The sequence below is a fragment of the Rana temporaria genome, chromosome 4 (genome assembly GCF_905171775.1).
Source record: "Rana temporaria chromosome 4, aRanTem1.1, whole genome shotgun sequence".
NCBI classification, from domain to species: Eukaryota; Metazoa; Chordata; class Amphibia; order Anura; family Ranidae; genus Rana; species Rana temporaria.
The window spans coordinates 321,829,941-321,855,935 of record NC_053492.1 but is presented as its reverse complement, the minus strand read 5'-3'; the positions used below and the strand labels follow the sequence as shown (position 1 = coordinate 321,855,935).

The following is a 25,995-nucleotide window of genomic DNA, read 5'->3' as shown; positions in this document are numbered from 1 at the left end:
AGGGATCAGAATTTTGCTCAAGCCAGGGAGCGACCAGAACCTAAGGTCTGCCCCCCAGAATGCTTTTCTGGTGACAGGAAAAATTTTCGTCAATTTATCAATTCATGTCGGTTAATGTTTGATTTACGCCCACGGACTTATTATTCTGACAGAGTCAGAATTCTGACTTTAATTTCATACCTTAAAGGGGAACCCAGAGTCTGGGCAGATGCCTATGTTGAAGAGCACGGCGATCTACTAGGCACCCTCAATACTTTCATAGATGAGATGTCTTTACTTTATGAGGACCCTAACAAACAGCTCACAGCTGAAAATACCATCAGAAATTTGAGACAGGGTAAGAGACAAGTGGAGGACTATATTTCAGAGTTCAAATGCTGGTGTCGTGAAACCTTATGGACAGATATAGCTCTCAGGAATCAGTTTCGCATTGGGTTATCCGAATCCGTCAAGGATGAGCTCGCACGTGTGGAGATTCCAGCATCCCTGGAAGATCTCATGCATCTCTCCCTCTCAATTGATAGACGCATCAGAGAAAGAAAGGCTGAACGAGCGAACTACTACCAACCGGCACCAATCAGGAGGTCTAGATCACCTCCCAAAGAGATTCCTATGGAAGTTAGTACAGTTAGGGGCCCACTGACCCCAGCTGAGAGACAGAGACGCAGAAGCAACAATCTATGTCTCTACTGTTCCGCCCCTGACCACATGGTCTCTACCTGCCCCATTTTAAGGAGTAAAACTGAAGGTAACAACTTAAATATTAGTAGTTTAAACTTGACAAAACCCAAAACTCGTCAAAATATTAACCAATACATCTTTCTCACCCTTACTTTACAGTGGGACCAAGATAGGACCACCATTGACGCGATGGTCGACACTGGTGCTTGTGGCAATTTTATTGATTTGAGTTTTGTTAATTTAAATAAAATTCCTTCTGAGTTAAAGCAAAATCCCTCGTCTGTCACTTTCATTGACGGATCCGAATCCTCCTTTGGTCCAGTACTGTCTCAAACCGCCCCATTATTAGTTACATGTGATAATGTACATATGGAGAATCTTGTATTTGACATCATCCCATCCCCCTTATTCCCGGTCGTTCTAGGGTTACCATGGTTGCACATCCATCAACCAACCTTTCATTGGTCCAAAACTTCACTTTGTTTAGATTCTCCTTATTGCAAACATACTTGCTATCCCTCACATAACTCTCTTGTAAATAATGTAAACTTCAATGGTGTTCCATCTTATTTAATGGACTTCTTGGACGTTTTCAGCAAAACCAAAGCTGAGATCCTTCCACCTCATAGAATTTATGATTGTCCTATTGATCTAATCCCAGAGGCTACCATTCCCACTGCGAGAATTTACCCATTATCACAGCCTGAACTGGGTTATCTCAAGGAATACCTGGATGACAACCTTAGAAAGGGTTTCATTAGACCCTCTACCTCTCCAGCTAGTGCTGCCATGTTCTTTGTAAAAAAAAAAGACGGATCTCTCAGACCTGTAATCGATTATCGTTCATTGAATAACATCACGATAAAAAATCGTTACCCATTGCCACTAATTCCAGAACTAATAGAAAGGCTGCAAACTTCTAAAATTTTCACAAAGCTAGATCTCAGGGGTGCTTACAATTTGATCAGAATTCGTCCAGGCGATGAGTGGAAAACTGCCTTTAAAACTCGTTACGGTTTATTTGAGTGCTTAGTGATGCCATTTGGTTTATCTAATGCACCTGCAACCTTCCAACGCTTTATTAATGACATTTTCGTGATTTACTAGACGTTTGTGTTGTGATCTATCTCGACGATATCTTGATTTATTCCGACACCTTTGAAGAACATACCAAGCATGTCAGATGGGTTTTAGGCAGACTCAGAACACATTGCCTCTACGTCAAACTCGAAAAATGTGTTTTTAACCAGACCAGTGTTTCTTTCCTTGGGTACCAAATTACCCCAGAAGGTATACAGATGGACAATTCAAAAGTTGATTGTATTCTCTCCTGGCCAGTTCCCCATTCTAGGAAGGCTTTACAGCGCTTCCTTGGTTTTTCTAATTATTACCGAAAATTCATTAAAAACTTTTCGCAGATTGTGAAGCCCCTGAATGCCCTAACAAGTAAAAACACACCTTTCAAATGGACTAATGAGGCACAAGCAGCTTTCGAGACACTCAAACAATCTTATACTACTGCCCCTATTCTCCAACTACCTGATCCTTCATTCTTCTTCACTGTAGAAGTTGATGCATCACATTTCGCATTAGGCGCAGTACTTTCACAACAACAAAATGGGTCTGAACCTTTACATCCAGTGGCATTCTATTCCAGAACTTTAACCAGTGCAGAAAGGAATTACCCAATTGGAGAAAAAGAACTCCTAGCAATCAGAGATGCTCTAGCCAATTGGAGACACCTTCTAGAGGGTTCTACACATCCGATCACTATTTTGACAGATCACCGAAATTTGCAACATCTGAAGGCCTGCAAAACCTTGTCTGCCCGTCAGGTGAGATGGAGCTTGTTCTTTGATCGATTTGATTTTCAAATCTCCTATAGACCGGGTACACAAAACTTAAAAGCGGATTCCTTATCCCGCATGAATGAAGACCGTTCTACCGAGTCACCACCTCATTCTATCATTCCTGATAACCGATTCATAGGAATAACTACTTCCTTTAAACAGTTACTCTCTCAAACCATATCCACAGATACTTCTGAGCTTCCTAATGGTGTTACAAAACAAACAGACGGATTATACACTTATAAAAATAAATTGTATGTCCCTTCAAAATTACGGTTGTTATTACTTAGACAATTACATGATTCTCCATTAGCTGTCATCCGGAATCACCAAGACAATACATCTTGTTAAAAGACACTATTGGTGGCCTCAATTAGCTAAAATGGTGCAAGAATATGTTTCTTCCTGCGAGATTTGTGCCAGCAACAAATCTTCTAGGAGACCGCCATTTGGTCTACTTACCTCCCTCCCAATACCCAATAGACCATGGGAGGTTGTATCAATGGACTTTATAGTCGAGCTTCCTAGATCGAATGGGGCTAATACCATTATGGTCACTGTAGACCTATTCACTAAAATGGCACATTTTATTCCCTTAAAGAATCTTCCAACTTCACTAGAGACAGCAACAGCTTTCATAAATAATGTTCTTAAGTTGCATGGGTTACCCACTCAAATTATCTCCGATCGAGGATCTCAGTTCATCTCCAAGTTTTGGAAAGCTTTGTGTAAGGCACTGAAAATTGATCATAGAATGTCCACGGCCTACCATCCTCAAACGAACGGACAGACAGAACGTATTAACCAAATCTTGGAACAGTATTTACGCTGTTACTGCACTCATCTCCAAGATGACTGGTTTCAACTACTTCCCCATGCAGAATTTGCATACAATAATTCAACCAGCTCTTCATCACTACTCTCACCATTTTTTGCTAACTATGGGTTTCACCCAAACAGTTTACCGACTTCATTTCTCTCTAACGAAGTACCTGCAGTAGACGATTATCTCACCACCCTAAAAAAACACCATTCCAATCATACGGTCAAACCTAGAAAGTGCGCAAACACGACAAAAACGAAATTATGATCTTCATAGATCAGTACCTCCTTCTTACGACGTTGGTGACCTAGTTTGGCTGTCTACCAGAAATCTACGTCTAAATTTACCATCGAAAAAGTTGGGTCGTCAATTCATAGGTCCATATCCTATTTCTCAAGTAATTAACTCTAATGCAGTAAAACTACGTTTACCCCTTGATTGGAAGATACATCCAGTTTTTCATGTCTCTCTTATAAAACCGTATGTACCCAATCCATTTTCCAACCGGGCTGCCCAACCTCCTCCACCCGTTGAAGTTCTGGGCGAGACAGAATACGAAGTAGAAAAGATTCTGGATTCTAGACAAAGAGGTTCTGGCATTCAATATTTAATACGTTGGAAAGGGTACTCCCAACTTGAAGATTCTTGGGAAAATTCTTCTCACATTCATGCCCCTCGTTTAATTAGACAATTCCATCAGAGGTACCCCACTCGTCCTTCACCTATTATTGGCGCTGGTGGTGCCCCATTGAGGAGGGGAGTATGTAACGTTACTGGCGTTGTATTGAACAGGACGAGCGCAGCCTTACCTAATCCTGTGAGCTGCGCTCGTCTCCCTGACTCTGGCGTGTCACTTCCTGTGCGCCGCGGCTTGCGTTCCACGCTGGAACGCGGAAGCGCGCCCCCAGCAAGACTCCTCGTTTCCCGCGCTGTGCGGGCTATTTAAACACACAGCAATGACGGCAGGGTGTTCCGCTATTTTGTTGGACCCCTGCCGTCACCCAGGAACCGCTCCTCAAGCCCTGTGAACCTGCTATCAGGAGACACTCTCTTGTCCCTCCAGCTCAGGATCAGCGCTCCCTGCAGTCCTCTGCCTACAGTCTGACCATCCAGGATTGGGATCAGCTCACCCTTCAGCCATCAGCTTCTCAGGCTTCCCATCTGTACCAGCACTCTGCAGACCTGAATATAGCCATCTCTGTTCCTACCAGCAGTACCGCAAGTATCTCTACACAAATTGTTAAGATCTCCAGCCTATACTGAACTGTGCTTGTCTATCAATTGCATATCTCAATATCCAAGTCCTGCCTGAATATACTTATGCATGGTCTCAGCTCGTGATATATATATATAGATATATATATATATATACATATATGTGTTGGCTCTATCTGCACTGCTTTCAGTAAGAAACATTAAGTAATACTGCTACCCAAAACCTTATACCTACTTGTTCATAGACTGTGACTTTAAACTGCATTATAAAGGCTTATGAGTTAATAGGCTTTCTTGATTATGCTGGTGCTCTATCTGAGGTTGTGATGATATAAACCATTAACTCTTAACCATACTATAGAGTGACTTTTGGTTTACACTGAGAAACCTCCGCAGTTGAGATCCAAGTAATCAAATATAAAAATAGCAAGACAGGAACGTTACAGATGCATGCAGCAAAGTGTTGCCTGCTGTCGGTTTACAATAGAGGTCTGTGACAAGTGTACCGTCTGAATGTTTAATGATTGTAAGGTACAAAAATTGTATATTCTCAGGATCAAAATTATGAGTAAAGGGTAAATTATTAATGTTGAGTTTCTGAATTGTTGAGTTGATAAATTTAACCAGTAGATCCCTTGAGCCTGTCCAGATCCCGTATGTATCCTGTATGTATCAATTTCTTCTGGAACTATAAGAGACATTAGATCGCTAGACCAATTCTCTTCGCACCCCATGGCCAAGGCAGCCTTGGGCTCCCAAATGTAGCCAAGTATTATTTAGTCATCCAGTTGCACCCTGTAGCCTCTTGGTGTACCCTCCATGCATATAATAAATGGAAACAAATTGCGAAGTTGTGGCTGGTCCCCCACCCATCCAAATTCCATGCTGTGGAGTGCGGATGTACCGCTCGGTGGGTTACAACTGCTGGGACCAATGGCGCTCTTGCAGATACTATGGCGGCGTGCTAAACCACTATACCCACTTACCTCTACTACTTCCCTGATCACCTCATTTCTGTTCACACCCAATGTCCCGGACAGTTTGACCTTGCAGATGTCCCACTTCTGGATGGAAAGAGCCTTATTTCACTACAGTCAATTGGTGAATACCAGAACCTTGCGGTCCTTTCGGGATCTGAGGGATGCTTATGACTTGCCCAGACAGGCTTTTTTTTAGCTAAATACCAATCTGTCACTTTGCAAAATCTCTGGTAACAAACCTCCAATTCTCCCCTTTAACCGAGTTTGAGGAAATCTGTTTAGAGGGCTCGTCCCCTAAGGGTATGATTTTGCGCACCTACCAGCTCCTGAAAACGGATCTGTCACCAACCGGGCCTCAGCATGTCTAAACGTGCAAATGGGAGCAGGCCTTGGGTGAGGATTTACCCCTGAGACGTGGCAGCTTATATGATCGCATGCTTCTAAGAGCTCTCTTTGTCTAAGAGCTCTATTTGTACAAAATTGCGCCCGTTCGTGGAATAGCGACAACTTGGGCACTTAAATATCTCCATTGGCGACATTTAAAAATGTCTACAGGCTACCCGTTTTAAGTTACAGAGGAGGTCTGTGAAAAACATATTCTAAAACCCTAAAATTTGTGTAATAAAATATAAATTATAATTTTTAAACGTCGCCAATGGAAATTTTTAAATGCCAAAGTTTGTCGCTATTCCACGAGCAGGCTAACTTTACTGTTGTCTTATTTTTTAACTTAAAAAAGTGTATTTTCCCCCCAAAAAAATTCACTTGTAAGACCGCTGCGCAAATACTGTGTTACATAAAGTATTGCAATGACCGCCATTTTATTCTCTAGGGTGTCTAAAATATATATATCTTATATATATAATATTTGTTTGGGGGTTCTAAGTAATTTTCCAGAAAAAAAATATTTTAACTTGTCAACAAGTCTCAAAAAGAGGTTTTGTCCTTTAGTGGTTAATGAAGCTTAAAGTGCAACAATAAGAATACATAAATCATTAAATATAGTACCTGGGGTGCCCCCTTAGTCTGTCTGTAAAGTGGTGCATCTGTAGAATGTATAGAACATGCTGCAGCAAAAATAAAATTTCTAAATATATATATTTTTTATGAAATAACATTTAAATTGCCAGCAATACAATACCATTGCTGGCAATATAATTTTTGGAAAAATGGCGTGGGGTCCCCCCAAAATCCATATCCGACCCTTATTCAAGCATGCAGGCTGGCAGGCCAGGAAAGAAGGGGGGGGGGGGGAGTTAGCATCTCCCCCATCCTAAAATCATACCAGTCCACATGCCCTTAACACAGTGGTTCTCAACTCCTGTCCTCAGGACCCACTAACAGGCCAGGTTTTCAAGATAACTGAAATACATCACAGGTGAAATTATTTGCTGCTCAGTGATTGCAGTATTCTAGTCTGCATCTCCCCAAGGTAATAATTTAAATCTGGCCTGTTAGTGGTTCCTGAGGACAGGAGTTGAGAACCACTGCCTTAACATTAGGAAGTGGGTGCTTTGTGGCCCTGTGGAAGAAGGCGGTCCCAAGACCTCACCCCCCCCATGTGAATGAGTGTAGGGTACATACCCCTACCTATTTACCAAAAAAGTGGCAAAAATTTATAAAGACAGTTTTTGACAATTCCAGTATTTAAAAAAAAAAAAATGTCTGTATCGTCAATCACGACAGCGGCTACAGGACCCAAAAAAGAAAACAAAAAAAATGATTCCACCGAACCGCCGAATACCTGGCTTGTCGTTATGGCTTATACTGTATATGCGAGCATGCAGCCTGGTTGGCCAGGAAAGGAATAAAAAAAAATAATAAAAAAGCTCCGTCGTCAACTAAGGCAAACCGCCAAATGCCTGGCTTAGGTAAGGGGCAGAGCAACCTGGCAACATCACCTGATGGCACCGTCTCTTGTGATGTCACCGACACAGCAAGCACCGGTTTGTGACGTCTCAAGGGACGGTTCCATCAGGTGATGTTGCCAGGTTGCTCTGCCCCTTACCTAAGCCAGGCATTTGGCGGTTTGCCTTAGTTGATGACGGAGCTTTTTTATTATTTTTTGGGTCCTGCAGTGACGTCGGCATTGTGATTGATGGATTTACATCGGGGGACACTGTTCTTTTATTTTTTAATAAAGGAATTGTCAAAAACTGTCTCTGTGTTTTTATTACTTTTTGCCACTTTTTTGGTGAATGGGTAGTGGTACTATATTCACATGGGGGGGGGGGGGTGGGGTGGGATCTGGGGGCTTCCTTGTTAAAGGGGCCTTACAGATGCAGATAAGCCTTCTGCCCCGGAGACCCCCACAGCCCAGGGTTGTGGGGACAAGGTGTCTTGGGGTGGGGGGTGTTAAGGGGGCTGTGGCCTTGTATGGTTCAGGAGGGGGAGTGCTCGCTCGCCCCCCCTTTCCTGGCCAACCAGGCTGCATGCTCGCATAAGGGTCTGGTATGGGTTTGGGGGGGGGGACTCCATGCCGCTTTTATTTCACTTTTTTTAATTCAGCTGTCAGCAGGACATCCTGCTCCTAAACAACCAGCATCCCAGCCGACTCCTTTACAACCAGCTATTTACTGCACCCGAAAGCTTTGCCCAATCAGGGCTCAGAATGCACTGAGCAGCACACAGTGCATTGCATGGTGTTCGGCGGGGCGAACAAACACCCTCCAAATTCAGCTGTTTGCTGAATGGGAGAACAGGCGATGTTTGGGCCAAATTTTTTCTCAGCCCAAACCGTTCGCCCAACTCTAATCTGCAGTTGCCATGGATGCTGACAATGTAATCAGTCATGACAGCATTTGGATAGTTTGACAGTTTGATTGAGATTACAAGCAAATGTATCATTCATGGCATGTCCCAAAAGTAACTGTTTTTAGAACCTGTTAAATCAGTGGGTTTAGTTCCGCTTCCGGGTTTTTCAACCAAACTGTCAAATGGCTGAAATCTTACCTGAATACATGTGCAGCACCTTAGCAATTGCAATTCAAACATAGGCTAAGATGGCAGCCTCTTTGTCTGAAAAGGATAAGGCCCTGTACACACGATCAGTCTAAACCGATGAAAACAGACTGAAGCACCGTTCTCATCGGTTAACCGATGGAGTTGACTGATGGTCTGATGTGCCTACACACCATCAGTTCAAAAACCGATCGAGTCCAACGTGGTGACGTAAAACACAACGACGTGCTGAAAAAAATGAAGTTCAATGCTTCCAAGCATGCGTCGACTTGATTCTGAGCATGCGCGGGTTTTGAACCGATGCTTTTACGTACTAACCATCGGTTTTGACCTATCGGTTATCAGTCCGTCAGTTCAATTTTAAAGCAAGTTCAACATTTTTGGACCGGAGGATAACTGACTGATGGGGCCCACACACGGTTGGTTTGGACTGATGAAACTGAACTTCAGTCCGTTCTCATCGGTTTAGACTGATCGTGTGTACAAGGCCTTAGAGGGTTTAGTTCAGCTTTATTTACTGTCTGTTTAAATAGAACAAATTATAGAGCAAAGTTAATACATTTCATCTACAGTATCACTACACATTTTAAAACATTGGTCATACCAGAAAAAAAAAAACCTTTATCTACATGTTTTAGTCTATAGAGTATTTACCAAATTTAAAAAATTTTGCATGACAGTGTGGCCAAAAGAAAGCCTAGCTAATGACAAAAATATAATACTTTGTTATCTTAAAGTGTTACTAAACCCAGTAATATGAAAATAGTTCATCCTCCCCCCCACCCACAGTGCTCACAGCTTATAAATCTTCTTTTTCAAATCTTCTTGTCAAACTCGAAAAATGTGTTTTTAACCAGACCAGTGTTTCTTTCCTTGGGTACCAAATTACCCCAGAAGGTATACAGATGGACAATTCAAAAGTTGATTGTATTCTCTCCTGGCCAGTTCCCCATTCTAGGAAGGCTTTACAGCGCTTCCTTGGTTTTTCTAATTATTACCGAAAATTCATTAAAAACTTTTCGCAGATTGTGAAGCCCCTGAATGCCCTAACAAGTAAAAACACACCTTTCAAATGGACTAATGAGGCACAAGCAGCTTTCGAGACACTCAAACAATCTTATACTACTGCCCCTATTCTCCAACTACCTGATCCTTCATTCTTCTTCACTGTAGAAGTTGATGCATCACATTTCGCATTAGGCGCAGTACTTTCACAACAACAAAATGGGTCTGAACCTTTACATCCAGTGGCATTCTATTCCAGAACTTTAACCAGTGCAGAAAGGAATTACCCAATTGGAGAAAAAGAACTCCTAGCAATCAGAGATGCTCTAGCCAATTGGAGACACCTTCTAGAGGGTTCTACACATCCGATCACTATTTTGACAGATCACCGAAATTTGCAACATCTGAAGGCCTGCAAAACCTTGTCTGCCCGTCAGGTGAGATGGAGCTTGTTCTTTGATCGATTTGATTTTCAAATCTCCTATAGACCGGGTACACAAAACTTAAAAGCGGATTCCTTATCCCGCATGAATGAAGACCGTTCTACCGAGTCACCACCTCATTCTATCATTCCTGATAACCGATTCATAGGAATAACTACTTCCTTTAAACAGTTACTCTCTCAAACCATATCCACAGATACTTCTGAGCTTCCTAATGGTGTTACAAAACAAACAGACGGATTATACACTTATAAAAATAAATTGTATGTCCCTTCAAAATTACGGTTGTTATTACTTAGACAATTACATGATTCTCCATTAGCTGGTCATCCCGGAATCACCAAGACAATACATCTTGTTAAAAGACACTATTGGTGGCCTCAATTAGCTAAAATGGTGCAAGAATATGTTTCTTCCTGCGAGATTTGTGCCAGCAACAAATCTTCTAGGAGACCGCCATTTGGTCTACTTACCTCCCTCCCAATACCCAATAGACCATGGGAGGTTGTATCAATGGACTTTATAGTCGAGCTTCCTAGATCGAATGGGGCTAATACCATTATGGTCACTGTAGACCTATTCACTAAAATGGCACATTTTATTCCCTTAAAGAATCTTCCAACTTCACTAGAGACAGCAACAGCTTTCATAAATAATGTTCTTAAGTTGCATGGGTTACCCACTCAAATTATCTCCGATCGAGGATCTCAGTTCATCTCCAAGTTTTGGAAAGCTTTGTGTAAGGCACTGAAAATTGATCATAGAATGTCCACGGCCTACCATCCTCAAACGAACGGACAGACAGAACGTATTAACCAAATCTTGGAACAGTATTTACGCTGTTACTGCACTCATCTCCAAGATGACTGGTTTCAACTACTTCCCCATGCAGAATTTGCATACAATAATTCAACCAGCTCTTCATCACTACTCTCACCATTTTTTGCTAACTATGGGTTTCACCCAAACAGTTTACCGACTTCATTTCTCTCTAACGAAGTACCTGCAGTAGACGATTATCTCACCACCCTAAAAAACACCATTCCAATCATACGGTCAAACCTAGAAAGTGCGCAAACACGACAAAAACGAAATTATGATCTTCATAGATCAGTACCTCCTTCTTACGACGTTGGTGACCTAGTTTGGCTGTCTACCAGAAATCTACGTCTAAATTTACCATCGAAAAAGTTGGGTCGTCAATTCATAGGTCCATATCCTATTTCTCAAGTAATTAACTCTAATGCAGTAAAACTATGTTTACCCCTTGATTGGAAGATACATCCAGTTTTTCATGTCTCTCTTATAAAACCGTATGTACCCAATCCATTTTCCAACCGGGCTGCCCAACCTCCTCCACCCGTTGAAGTTCTGGGCGAGACAGAATACGAAGTAGAAAAGATTCTGGATTCTAGACAAAGAGGTTCTGGCATTCAATATTTAATACGTTGGAAAGGGTACTCCCAACTTGAAGATTCTTGGGAAAATTCTTCTCACATTCATGCCCCTCGTTTAATTAGACAATTCCATCAGAGGTACCCCACTCGTCCTTCACCTATTATTGGCGCTGGTGGTGCCCCATTGAGGAGGGGAGTATGTAACGTTACTGGCGTTGTATTGAACAGGACGAGCGCAGCCTTACCTAATCCTGTGAGCTGCGCTCGTCTCCCTGACTCTGGCGTGTCACTTCCTGTGCGCCGCGGCTTGCGTTCCACGCTGGAACGCGGAAGCGCGCCCCCAGCAAGACTCCTCGTTTCCCGCGCTGTGCGGGCTATTTAAACACACAGCAATGACGGCAGGGTGTTCCGCTATTTTGTTGGACCCCTGCCGTCACCCAGGAACCGCTCCTCAAGCCCTGTGAACCTGCTATCAGGAGACACTCTCTTGTCCCTCCAGCTCAGGATCAGCGCTCCCTGCAGTCCTCTGCCTACAGTCTGACCATCCAGGATTGGGATCAGCTCACCCTTCAGCCATCAGCTTCTCAGGCTTCCCATCTGTACCAGCACTCTGCAGACCTGAATATAGCCATCTCTGTTCCTACCAGCAGTACCGCAAGTATCTCTACACAAATTGTTAAGATCTCCAGCCTATACTGAACTGTGCTTGTCTATCAATTGCATATCTCAATATCCAAGTCCTGCCTGAATATACTTATGCATGGTCTCAGCTCGTGATATATATATATAGATATATATATATATATATACATATATGTGTTGGCTCTATCTGCACTGCTTTCAGTAAGAAACATTAAGTAATACTGCTACCCAAAACCTTATACCTACTTGTTCATAGACTGTGACTTTAAACTGCATTATAAAGGCTTATGAGTTAATAGGCTTTCTTGATTATGCTGGTGCTCTATCTGAGGTTGTGATGATATAAACCATTAACTCTTAACCATACTATAGAGTGACTTTTGGTTTACACTGAGAAACCTCCGCAGTTGAGATCCAAGTAATCAAATATAAAAATAGCAAGACAGGAACGTTACAGATGCATGCAGCAAAGTGTTGCCTGCTGTCGGTTTACAATAGAGGTCTGTGACAAGTGTACCGTCTGAATGTTTAATGATTGTAAGGTACAAAAATTGTATATTCTCAGGATCAAAATTATGAGTAAAGGGTAAATTATTAATGTTGAGTTTCTGAATTGTTGAGTTGATAAATTTAACCAGTAGATCCCTTGAGCCTGTCCAGATCCCGTATGTATCCTGTATGTATCAATTTCTTCTGGAACTATAAGAGACATTAGATCGCTAGACCAATTCTCTTCGCACCCCATGGCCAAGGCAGCCTTGGGCTCCCAAATGTAGCCAAGTATTATTTAGTCATCCAGTTGCACCCTGTAGCCTCTTGGTGTACCCTCCATGCATATAATAAATGGAAACAAATTGCGAAGTTGTGGCTGGTCCCCCACCCATCCAAATTCCATGCTGTGGAGTGCGGATGTACCGCTCGGTGGGTTACAACTGCTGGGACCAATGGCGCTCTTGCAGATACTATGGCGGCGTGCTAAACCACTATACCCACTTACCTCTACTACTTCCCTGATCACCTCATTTCTGTTCACACCCAATGTCCCGGACAGTTTGACCTTGCAGATGTCCCACTTCTGGATGGAAAGAGCCTTATTTCACTACAGTCAATTGGTGAATACCAGAACCTTGCGGTCCTTTCGGGATCTGAGGGATGCTTATGACTTGCCCAGACAGGCTTTTTTTTAGCTAAATACCAATCTGTCACTTTGCAAAATCTCTGGTAACAAACCTCCAATTCTCCCCTTTAACCGAGTTTGAGGAAATCTGTTTAGAGGGCTCGTCCCCTAAGGGTATGATTTTGCGCACCTACCAGCTCCTGAAAACGGATCTGTCACCAACCGGGCCTCAGCATGTCTAAACGTGCAAATGGGAGCAGGCCTTGGGTGAGGATTTACCCCTGAGACGTGGCAGCTTATATGATCGCATGCTTCTAAGAGCTCTCTTTGTCTAAGAGCTCTATTTGTACAAAATTGCGCCCGTTCGTGGAATAGCGACAACTTGGGCACTTAAATATCTCCATTGGCGACATTTAAAAATGTCTACAGGCTACCCGTTTTAAGTTACAGAGGAGGTCTGTGAAAAACATATTCTAAAACCCTAAAATTTGTGTAATAAAATATAAATTATAATTTTTAAACGTCGCCAATGGAAATTTTTAAATGCCAAAGTTTGTCGCTATTCCACGAGCAGGCTAACTTTACTGTTGTCTTATTTTTTAACTTAAAAAAGTGTATTTTCCCCCAAAAAAATTCACTTGTAAGACCGCTGCGCAAATACGGTGTTACATAAAGTATTGCAATGACCGCCATTTTATTCTCTAGGGTGTCTAAAATATATATATCTTATATATATAATATTTGTTTGGGGGTTCTAAGTAATTTTCCAGAAAAAAAATATTTTAACTTGTCAACAAGTCTCAAAAAGAGGTTTTGTCCTTTAGTGGTTAATGAAGCTTAAAGTGCAACAATAAGAATACATAAATCATTAAATATAGTACCTGGGGTGCCCCCTTAGTCTGTCTGTAAAGTGGTGCATCTGTAGAATGTATAGAACATGCTGCAGCAAAAATAAAATTTCTAAATATATATATTTTTTATGAAATAACATTTAAATTGCCAGCAATACAATACCATTGCTGGCAATATAATTTTTGGAAAAATGGCGTGGGGTCCCCCCAAAATCCATATCCGACCCTTATTCAAGCATGCAGGCTGGCAGGCCAGGAAAGAAGGGGGGGGGGGGGGGTTAGCATCTCCCCCATCCTAAAATCATACCAGTCCACATGCCCTTAACACAGTGGTTCTCAACTCCTGTCCTCAGGACCCACTAACAGGCCAGGTTTTCAAGATAACTGAAATACATCACAGGTGAAATTATTTGCTGCTCAGTGATTGCAGTATTCTAGTCTGCATCTCCCCAAGGTAATAATTTAAATCTGGCCTGTTAGTGGTTCCTGAGGACAGGAGTTGAGAACCACTGCCTTAACATTAGGAAGTGGGTGCTTTGTGGCCCTGTGGAAGAAGGCGGTCCCAAGACCTCACCCCCCCCATGTGAATGAGTGTAGGGTACATACCCCTACCTATTTACCAAAAAAGTGGCAAAAATTTATAAAGACAGTTTTTGACAATTCCAGTATTTAAAAAAAAAAAAATGTCTGTATCGTCAATCACGACAGCGGCTACAGGACCCAAAAAAGAAAACAAAAAAATGATTCCACCGAACCGCCGAATACCTGGCTTGTCGTTATGGCTTATACTGTATATGCGAGCATGCAGCCTGGTTGGCCAGGAAAGGAATAAAAAAAAATAATAAAAAAGCTCCGTCGTCAACTAAGGCAAACCGCCAAATGCCTGGCTTAGGTAAGGGGCAGAGCAACCTGGCAACATCACCTGATGGCACCGTCTCTTGTGATGTCACCGACACAGCAAGCACCGGTTTGTGACGTCTCAAGGGACGGTTCCATCAGGTGATGTTGCCAGGTTGCTCTGCCCCTTACCTAAGCCAGGCATTTGGCGGTTTGCCTTAGTTGATGACGGAGCTTTTTTATTATTTTTTGGGTCCTGCAGTGACGTCGGCATTGTGATTGATGGATTTACATCGGGGGACACTGTTCTTTTATTTTTTAATAAAGGAATTGTCAAAAACTGTCTCTGTGTTTTTATTACTTTTTGCCACTTTTTTGGTGAATGGGTAGTGGTACTATATTCACATGGGGGGGGGGGGTGGGGTGGGATCTGGGGGCTTCCTTGTTAAAGGGGCCTTACAGATGCAGATAAGCCTTCTGCCCCGGAGACCCCCACAGCCCAGGGTTGTGGGGACAAGGTGTCTTGGGGTGGGGGGTGTTAAGGGGGCTGTGGCCTTGTATGGTTCAGGAGGGGGAGTGCTCGCTCGCCCCCCCTTTCCTGGCCAACCAGGCTGCATGCTCGCATAAGGGTCTGGTATGGGTTTGGGGGGGGGGACTCCATGCCGCTTTTATTTCACTTTTTTTAATTCAGCTGTCAGCAGGACATCCTGCTCCTAAACAACCAGCATCCCAGCCGACTCCTTTACAACCAGCTATTTACTGCACCCGAAAGCTTTGCCCAATCAGGGCTCAGAATGCACTGAGCAGCACACAGTGCATTGCATGGTGTTCGGCGGGGCGAACAAACACCCTCCAAATTCAGCTGTTTGCTGAATGGGAGAACAGGCGATGTTTGGGCCAAATTTTTTCTCAGCCCAAACCGTTCGCCCAACTCTAATCTGCAGTTGCCATGGATGCTGACAATGTAATCAGTCATGACAGCATTTGGATAGTTTGACAGTTTGATTGAGATTACAAGCAAATGTATCATTCATGGCATGTCCCAAAAGTAACTGTTTTTAGAACCTGTTAAATCAGTGGGTTTAGTTCCGCTTCCGGGTTTTTCAACCAAACTGTCAAATGGCTGAAATCTTACCTGAATACATGTGCAGCACCTTAGCAATTGCAATTCAAACATAGGCTAAGATGGCAGCCTCTTTGTCTGAAAAGGATAAGGCCCTGTACACACGATCAGTCTAAACCGATGAAAACAGACTGAAGCACCGTTCTCATCGGTTAACCGATGGAGTTGACTGATGGTCTGATGTGCCTACACACCATCAGTTCAAAAACCGATCGAGTCCAACGTGGTGACGTAAAACACAACGACGTGCTGAAAAAAATGAAGTTCAATGCTTCCAAGCATGCGTCGACTTGATTCTGAGCATGCGCGGGTTTTGAACCGATGCTTTTACGTACTAACCATCGGTTTTGACCTATCGGTTATCAGTCCGTCAGTTCAATTTTAAAGCAAGTTCAACATTTTTGGACCGGAGGATAACTGACTGATGGGGCCCACACACGGTTGGTTTGGACTGATGAAACTGAACTTCAGTCCGTTCTCATCGGTTTAGACTGATCGTGTGTACAAGGCCTTAGAGGGTTTAGTTCAGCTTTATTTACTGTCTGTTTAAATAGAACAAATTATAGAGCAAAGTTAATACATTTCATCTACAGTATCACTACACATTTTAAAACATTGGTCATACCAGAAAAAAAAAAAACCTTTATCTACATGTTTTAGTCTATAGAGTATTTACCAAATTTAAAAAATTTTGCATGACAGTGTGGCCAAAAGAAAGCCTAGCTAATGACAAAAATATAATACTTTGTTATCTTAAAGTGTTACTAAACCCAGTAATATGAAAATAGTTCATCCTCCCCCCCACCCACAGTGCTCACAGCTTATAAATCTTCTTTTTACATAAAAATACTGCCACTATATACCTTTTTGGGTGATCTGTATACCACGGTTACATGATAAACGGCAGTTTCTCCAGTGCTGAGAGTTCAGCATGCGCCGTCCGCGGTCGTATCCCAGTGCGCATGCTCCAAATCACGTTGCAAATAGTCAATGCTTTCGACGTGAACGTAACCTACGCCCAGCCCTATTCTGAATCGACTTACGCAAATGACGCAAACAACGTGAAATTCGACGGCAGTTCCGACGTCCATACTTAACATTGGCTGCGCCATCTTTTTGATGGTTTATCTTTATGCCTGAAAACACCTTACGTAAACGGCGTATCTTTACTGCGACGGGCGAGCGTACGTTCGTGAATAGGCATATCTCGCTGATTTACATATTCTAGGCGTAAATCAGCGTACACGCCCCTAGCGGCCAGCGTAAATAGACAGCTAAGATACGACGGCGTAGGAAGACTTACGTCGCTAGTCTCTTAGCAACATTTAAGCGTATCTCAGTTTGAGCATACGCTTAAATGTAGGACGGCGTGGATTCAGAGTTACGACGGCGTATCTACTGATACGCTGGTGTAACTATACCTGAATCTGGCTAATAGTCACTGACACAAGAAATCTTGGATACAAATATGTATGAATACTTGACATGGGTTTACATCCTTTCCAATACTATTCACAACTTAAATTAAACATATATATAAGGAATTTGGCTGGAATTTACATTTAACCTATGTATAAATAAAATACCAGTAATTACTATTAATTTTTTATATTTTTTTTGTATTTTATTCAAGGTAAAGTGACTAAGTCTTTCTTAATTCCGGAGTTTCAGCCATTTTGGATTAAGCCAAACAGGCAAATCTCAGTCCCCATGATTTCAGCATCAGGAATATTTCAGTTCAAAGATGACAGTATTAAAAATCAATTGGTTCTAAAGATTTATCTTGGTGAAAATGATTTCCTGTTGCTTATCCTACCAACTAATGGAAATACCATTGAGAACATAGAATCTTCCATCACAAGCTATAACTGGCAAACTTTAAACTGGCTAAATGGTTTATCAAACAGGTAAGATTCAGCGGTTTCAGCAGTCTTGTGGTATATATAATTGCATCTATAAAATGACCTTCTTTTATTTTACAGATACCTCCATTTAACCATACCAAAGCTTGAAATAGAATGTTCATATGATGCCAAAGACCTTCTTACTTATATGAATCTGTCCAGCCTGCTGCAAAAGACTGCACATTTTGGCAAAATGAGTAATGAACAAATAAACATTGGAAAGGTAATCTACTATATCATTTTTCTATTTATACCTGAAATTTTTTTGAACTGTCAACTTGTCAGAATGGTGATTTCACTGATCTGGCCCTTTTAGTTACACTGTATGGAACAGCCAGTGAAATTGGATAGGCACACCTAGAATGCATAGGCAAATAGCCAGCTTATGGTTAGGCATAGCTTCACCGAACAAGTCAGACCATGGGATCCACCCCTGTAGTGCAGAGTTTAAGTGAACTGCAGGTGACAGTGACATGGAATAGGTCACCAGATTAAAGTACAGATGGTTAGGATACAAGCCAAAGGTCAGGGCAGACATGGAAAACCAGAAAACTTCCAGAGGTCAGGGCAGGCAGCAAGGAAATTACAAGACTCTGCATATACATGCAAGCTCTGTTTTAAAGTAGCCATGACATAACAAAAATCTTACCTCTGCACATTAGAAATGGCATAGAAGAATTTTGTAGTATATGCAAAAAGAGGTACTAGATCTCTTTTTGTTAGATTGTTAATGTCCATGATTGTAAGCGACTGTCAAATGTATTAAGCTTAATTGGTTTGGTGAGGCTGCTCTCATGCCCCCCACAAAAGAAAACAGAAGAAACACATTTTGTGGCTACATCATAGCGTATCTTTTTGTCCTAAAGCTTTCCTTAGCAATGAAAGTAAATATTAACAAAATTATAATTTATTGTATTTTTTTTTATCATGGCTTACTGGTAGGTAAAGGTTTTCTTTTGCAGTGTGTAGTGCAAAAAAAACAATGTAGTGCCGCAGTCCTAAATAACTTGTTTCACTAAACATCAGCCATTGCTATTCTTGTTTTTAGAGAGCCCCACACAATAAACAGTGCTGTTACAAAGGTGCTGACAGACAGGGATTTTAAATTTTACAAGAAAAAAAATGGGTAATATATTGTATTTGCATGCACTACAATTAATATTTGTGTATTTGTTTTTTGTTTTTTACAACAAATTTGCATTTGATAAACATATGTGCTAATGTCATGTGACAAGAAAACAAATTTCAGCTACCACTAAAGCTCTATCTGCTATACTATACCAATTGTATATACAATATTTCAGGTTATCCTTAAAGTAGAACTAAAGGCAAAACAGTTTTCTTCAAAACTGACACCCTTTCAGTTTTTTTAGCCATCCGCGTGCCATTGGTGAGATTTCACTTCCTGTGCCATAGGAAAAGGGAAAAAATCGCTGGTTGTAACCAGAACTAGACTAGTGTTCCCATTGGAGGATTTATTCTCTACTCCTGTTGAGGTGACAATTCAGAATTTGGGATTTTTTTCACTCTCATGCCCAGAGGCGTATCTAGTAAAAATGGCGCCTATGGCAAGCACAGAAACTGTGCCCCTGTCAAAACAATTGAAACCCATCTTTCAGATAACCAGGGACAGGGAGGGGCACTGGGGACATAGAGGGACGCAGTGTGACGAGGACAGAGAGGGACACTGGGGACAGAGAAGGAATCCGGGGACAGGGAGAGACACAGTGAGTCAAGGACAGAGAGGGACGCTGGGGACAGACAGAGGGACGCAGTGTTATGAGGACAGGGGACACAGAGGGATGCAAGAGAGGGGGACACTGCGTGGGGGTGGGGACACCCTGGGGAGACCAGGAGAATATCATTGGGCCTCCTGCGGTCCTGTGGGAGCCCAGATCCCCTACATCTGTACTGGCTACCCCTCCACCGATGGTGGCGGCCCTGGTGTCTCTAGACTCCTGTAAAACGTACACAGCCTAATGCCTGTAATGATAAGACCTCTCATGGCGCACTGCTCCCCGCCAGCCCCTCCTCTCTTCTCATCTGTCCTGGGTGATGTAATTTACAGTACAAGCACTGGGATGGACGGAGGGAAGGAGGGGCCGGCTGGGAGCAGTGCGCCATAAGAGGTCCTATTACAGCCACTGCCCATGCTAGACTGTATGTGTTTCAGTCTTGCAGAGCCTCTTATGGTGCCCCCCTAATGGCCCCAGGCCCTTGGGCAGTGCCTGAGTGCCCGATGGGTCAGGCCACCCCTGCTTATTAAACAGTCCACATTCAGTTAAAGTTAATGCACTGCAACGCTGGGTGCTACATTGGTGCGGGAGGCGGGTGGAGTTTTTTTTATGCAGGGTGGCTTTTTGCCACCCCCCCCCCATGGCACTTGCCATGGCTGCCATACCCTAGATACGCCACTGCTCATGCTGCGTACACACAATCATTTTTCGGAATGAAAAAAACTTTGTTTTTAAAAAATGTAATTTTAACCACTTGCCGCCCGCCAATGACAAATTGACGTCGGAAAAGTGGTTTCAATATCCTGAGTGGACGATCGCGGCGATCGTTGTTGCAGGGTGTCAGTCTGACACCCTGCATCACCGATCTAGATAAAGAGTCTCTCACGGAGACTCTTTACCATGTGATCAGCCGTGTCTAATCACGGCTGATCACAAAGTAAACAGGAAAAGCCGGTAATCGGCTTTTCCTCACTTGCGTCTGTCAGACGCGAGTAGAGGAGAGCCGATCGGCTGCTCCTGTGACAGGGGGGTTTGACACAAAATGACACAAAAAATGGATGCCAATCAGTGCCCGCAATGGATGCCAATCAGAGCCCACAATAGGCATCACTGATTGGCAGGCATTGTTTGGCACTGATTGGCATTCATTAGTATAACACATACGATAGTGCCACCTATCAGTGCCCATCTATGCCCATCCGTGCCACCTATCAGTGCCCATCCATGCCGCCTATCAGTGCCCATCCATGCCGCCTATCAATGCCCATCCATGCCGCCTATCCGTGCCCATCCGTGCTGTCTATCCGTGCCCATCTGTGACGCCTATCTGTGCCCATCCGTGCCGCCTATCCATGCCCATCCATGCCACCTATCCGTGCCGCCTATCAGTGCCGCATATTAGTGCCCATCAATGCCACCACATCAGTGCCACCTCATCGGTGTCCATCAGTGCTGCCTTATCAGTGCCCGTCAGTGCAGTACCATCAGTGCCCATCAGTGAAGGAGAAAACGTACTTATTTACAATGTTTTATAACAGAAACAAAAAAAAGTTGTTTTTCCAAATTTTCGGTAATTTTTTATTATTTTTTGCATAAAATAAAAATCCCAGAGGTGATCAAATACCACCAAAAGAAAGCTCTGTGGGTACAAAATGATAAAATTTTTGTTTGGGTACAGTGTAGCACGACCGCGCAATTGTCATTCAAAGTGCAACAACTCTGAAAGCTAAAAATTGGTCTGGGCGGGAAGGTGTATAAGTGCCCTGTATGGAAGTGGTTAAATGATCGTTTGTGGGCTTCACATCATTTTTCAGGTTCTAAAAAACGACAAAAAAAAAAAAATTCGAACATGCTGCATTTTTTAACATTGTTTTAAACAATGTTGTTTTTCGGGTTGTAAAAAATGATCGTGTGTGGGCTAAAACGATGTTAAAAACCTGCGCATGCTCAGAAGCAAGTTATGAGACGGGAGTGCATTCATCACGCTGTAACAGACAAAAAAGCGCGAATCGTCTTTTACTAACACGGAATCAGCTAAAGCAGCCCAAAGGCGAATGGAACTTCCCCTTTATAGTGCCATTGTACGTGTTGTACATCACCGCGCTTTGCTAGATCATTTTTTTAAAACGATGGTGTGTGGGCAACGTCGTTTTAATGATGAAGTTGGAAAAACGTTGTTTTTTCAACATGCTGAAAAACGTTTTTTTTTTTTCATGCTGAAAAATGATCGTGTGAGGTAAACCGGAAGCGTTAAATAAAGGGATAGGGACTTTTTCTCTGGTCCCTTTTTTTTTTTTTCTCTTTTTTTTTTTTTCTTTTTTTTTTAGCGTGGTTTTGTTTTTGTCCCTTCCGCGCCTGCGGTGGTTGGCCCCCAGTATCAGGGGGGGACACGAGTGGGGGGCGGGAGGGTAATTACTCGGGCACTTGGACGAGTGACTAGTTCTCGAGGTACGGGGGAAAGGGAGGGGGGTCCCTTTTTTTTTTTGTCTGTCTCTCTCCCCTTTTTCTCCCCCTCCCCCTCCTTGTTTCTATTTTGTACTACTGGCTCCCTTTGTGAGGTATACCAGATTAGAAAGGCGATAAAATGGATATAATAAATTTCACATCGTACAACGTCAAGGGTCTGAATAGCCCAGAAAAACGTACTAAATTAATGGCAGAACTCAGTAGAATCAAAGCTCAAGTAATCTTTTTACGAGAGACACATTTCAGAAGAGATAAAATTCCAAGACTGGGCAATCAAAGATATCCGACAGTGTACCATGGTGCCTCCCAAACATCCAAAGCGAACGGGGTGGCAATTATGTTTTCAAAACAAATGATTTGGAAAGAATCAAATGTAATTACGGACGACGTAGGAAGGATGTTAATAGTGAAAGGAGAATTATGGAATCAAAAAGTTACTCTGGCGAATCTGTACTTACCCAATGAGGATCCTATATCTACACTGGAAAAATATTTGGAAGTGGTACAACAAAACAAGGAAGGGTTTCTAATTTTGGGGGGCGATTTAAATATAGCTTTGGACCCAGCAATAGACGTGTCAAGGGGAGTATCTCATATATCTAATACAAAATTACATAAAGCAAGGCGTCTACTGAAAGATACACAGTTAATAGATAGCTGGAGGATAATGCATGCGTACGACAAGGATTATAGTTTTTTTTCCGCAAAGCATAAGACATACACAAGGATAGACTATATTTTTTTAGACCAGAACATTCTCTCTAGGCTACGAGATGCAAAAATAGGATCTTTCACAATATCTGATCACGCGCCAACCAATTGCAGCATAGAATGGGGTGAGAGAGGCCCACGAGAATGGAACTGGAGAGTTAATGAGACACTCCTAAAAGATCCGGAATATGAGAAACAGATAGCCCAGGAACTGGATAATTTCTTCTCTACTAACGATTTGGATGAAACGCTGCCTATAAGTATATGGGAAACACATAAATGCTATTTGAGAGGAGTGCTTATATCATTGGGGGCACACAGAAAACGTACTCAGAGTGCTAAACTCGATAGTCTGCTGGGGGAAATCCAATCGCTGGAAACGGCGCATAAGAAACTACAGTCGCACCAGATAGGAGAGAAATTGGCGGGGCTGCGGGAAAAATTAAATCTTATGTTAACGGATAAAGCAAAAGCTACATTGAATAGGTGTAAAAGAACTTATTATGAATATGGGAATAAACCCAGCAGACTATTGGCAAATGCACTCAGAGACACGAGAGCCCGTAATCAGATCGAGAAAATTAAAACACAGGGGAACGGGATGGTGAGCTCTACACAACAAATAGCGGAAGCATTTAGAGATTATTACTCAAACCTATATAATCTAGAAAAGCAGTGTTTAAGACCAAACTTCGTGGAAAGAGAAGAAATTATCAAGGAATACTTAGTGTCCTCAGAAATGTCAAGGATACCCAAAGAAAGCGCAGAGAAGATAGACGGCCCGATTACTGTAGAAGAATTTATGGGAGCACTGGGCGCCCTAAAAGCGGGAAAGGCGCCAGGTCCCGACGGATATACACTGCGATACTATAAAATTTTCGCGGAAAAACTGGCGCCCAGGTATGTAGCGGCATTTAACTCGATCCGCGTTGGACAGAGGATGCCGGCGGAAACCTTGTTGGCTGAGATTGTAGTGATCCCCAAGGAAGGGAAAGACCCTGCCCAGTGCTCCAGCTATCGGCCAATATCTTTGCTGGATGTTGATTTAAAGATTCTGGCGAAGATTTTGGCCGATAGACTACTGACATATATCCCGTTATTGATACATCCTGATCAAGTGGGGTTTATCCCGGGCAGAGAGGGTAGAGAGAACACTCAAAGGATAATAAGTACAATATACCTTGCCCAACAACGCCATAAGCCTGTAGTTCTGATATCCGCGGATGCAGAAAAAGCGTTCGATAGGGTGGAATGGGGGTATCTAAAAGCGATGTTGTCACATATTGGTTTGGGGAAGGGTGTACAGAACTGGGTCACAAGCTTATACTCCTGCCCATCGGCAAGAGTTAGGGTAAATGGGAAAAAATCAGACCCCTTCCCTATTCATAATGGTACCCGGCAGGGATGCCCGCTATCCCCAATTATATTTGTCCTCTCGCTGGAGCCTTTCTTAAGAATTATAAGAGCAAATAATGATATACGGGGTATCCGGGTAGGGGAGGTGGATTATAAGGTGGCAGCATATGCCGATGATCTACTGTTCACATCAACATCCCCGATAACATCGCTTCCATGTCTATTAGCAGAAATAAAAAGATACGGAAAAATTTCCAATTTCAAAGTAAATTATAATAAATCAGAAGCAATGGGAGTTGAGGTGGACAGTAGATTGCGGCAACAATTAGCCAGTAATTTCCCCTTTAGATGGACGGAATCCCATGTAGAATATTTAGGGACAAAAATACCAAGGAAGTTGGGCAGGCTTTATGAACTAAATTTTCTACCCCTAATAAAACAAATAAAACTAGATCTACTAAGGTGGGACAAAGAAATCTTTTCATGGTTTGGCCGAATAAATATAGTTAAAATGAATACGATGCCTAGATTACTCTATTTATTTCAGACCCTTCCCATAACACTCCCGAGGGGATTTTTGAAAGACTTGAGTTCTAAATTTACGAAGTTCATATGGGCAGGAAAACCGGCCAGAGTCCGGAGGAACATATTGATCTTACCCAAAGAAAAAGGAGGAGTGGGCCTCCCAGACCCTATGGGGTATTACGAGGCTTCTCATCTAGCACGAGTTGTGGACTGGTGTACACATCAGGCAAACAAACCCTGGGTGAACCTGGAACAAGAAGTAAGCAATATCCCCATAGAAGGAATGGCGTGGCTGGATGTGAATAAGATATCCCAGTGTGCAAAGAAACATCCTATGATAAAGGCCACACTTAGAGTTATCAGAAGGATAGGTATGAAATCGAATCTGGTGAAGTGTATTGGCCCTATGACACCTATTCTGGGAAACCCGAGCTTTGAGCCAGGTATAAGAGACCGACAGTTCAACAACTTAAGACGGAAGGGAGCCAGTAGGCTGATACACTTCACGAGAGAAAACCATGTAATGCAGAGTGAAGACTTAGAGATGGCATATGGAGAAGATATAGATAGTTGGAGACGAAATCAACTAAGAACGTTTCTAGGCTCTCTGAAGATCCATGAGGCAGAAATAGGAAGCCCCTCCAAATTTGAGGAAATCTGCTTAAAAAAAGAACCAATGAGACATATGTTGTCCTATATGTATAACATATTGACTGAAGTTAACGCCCCACAAGAGCTCGTCTTTATGCAGGCATGGGAAAAGGATCTGAGTACCAAGTTCACTGAGACACAGAAAAACAAGATTTTTGCATTCACACACAAGGCCTCAATCGCATCTAGGTACCAGGAGGGGGGATACAAAGTCCTGACAAGGTGGTATAGGACACCATCAATACTAAACCGACTCTTCCCTAATACGTCCAAAGTCTGCTGGAGATGTCAGAAGGAAGAGGGCACTATGGTGCACATATTTTGGGACTGTCGGGTGATAAGAGAATTCTGGGAGATGGTCTCGGAGACGGTCCTGGAAATCACCGGGATTGACCTGGGACACAGACCCGCGGCGTTCTTGTTACTCGACATTCCCATATCAATGGAAAACTATAAACAATCCCTAATACGTCATCTGATAACAGCTGCTAAGGCGTGTATACCAATCTTATGGAAGAACACCTCGTCCCCAACCAAATCGCAATGGCTAAGTAGAATAAACGAGATACAGATGATGGAGAACCTCACAATGGGAATACAGGAACGAGAGGAGACCTACTGGAGGGTATGGACTCCATACATGGAATACAGGGAGCGGAGCAGGTAGGGGGGGAAGAGGGGAGAGACTACGGCCGACTTTTTTTTTTTTTTTTTGTTGTGG

At 42.7% G+C, this 25,995-nt stretch overlaps 1 protein-coding gene across 1 annotated transcript in view; it reads left to right on the top strand.

Annotated features, from left to right (window-relative positions):
* Positions 1 to 25,995, top strand: part of AGT (angiotensinogen) — a 102,643-nt gene that overhangs the window by 31,692 nt on the left and 44,956 nt on the right. The window contains 2 exon segments of the mRNA XM_040350690.1: positions 17,559 to 17,832; positions 17,908 to 18,052. Coding sequence (XP_040206624.1) covers positions 17,559 to 17,832; positions 17,908 to 18,052 — 419 coding nt within the window.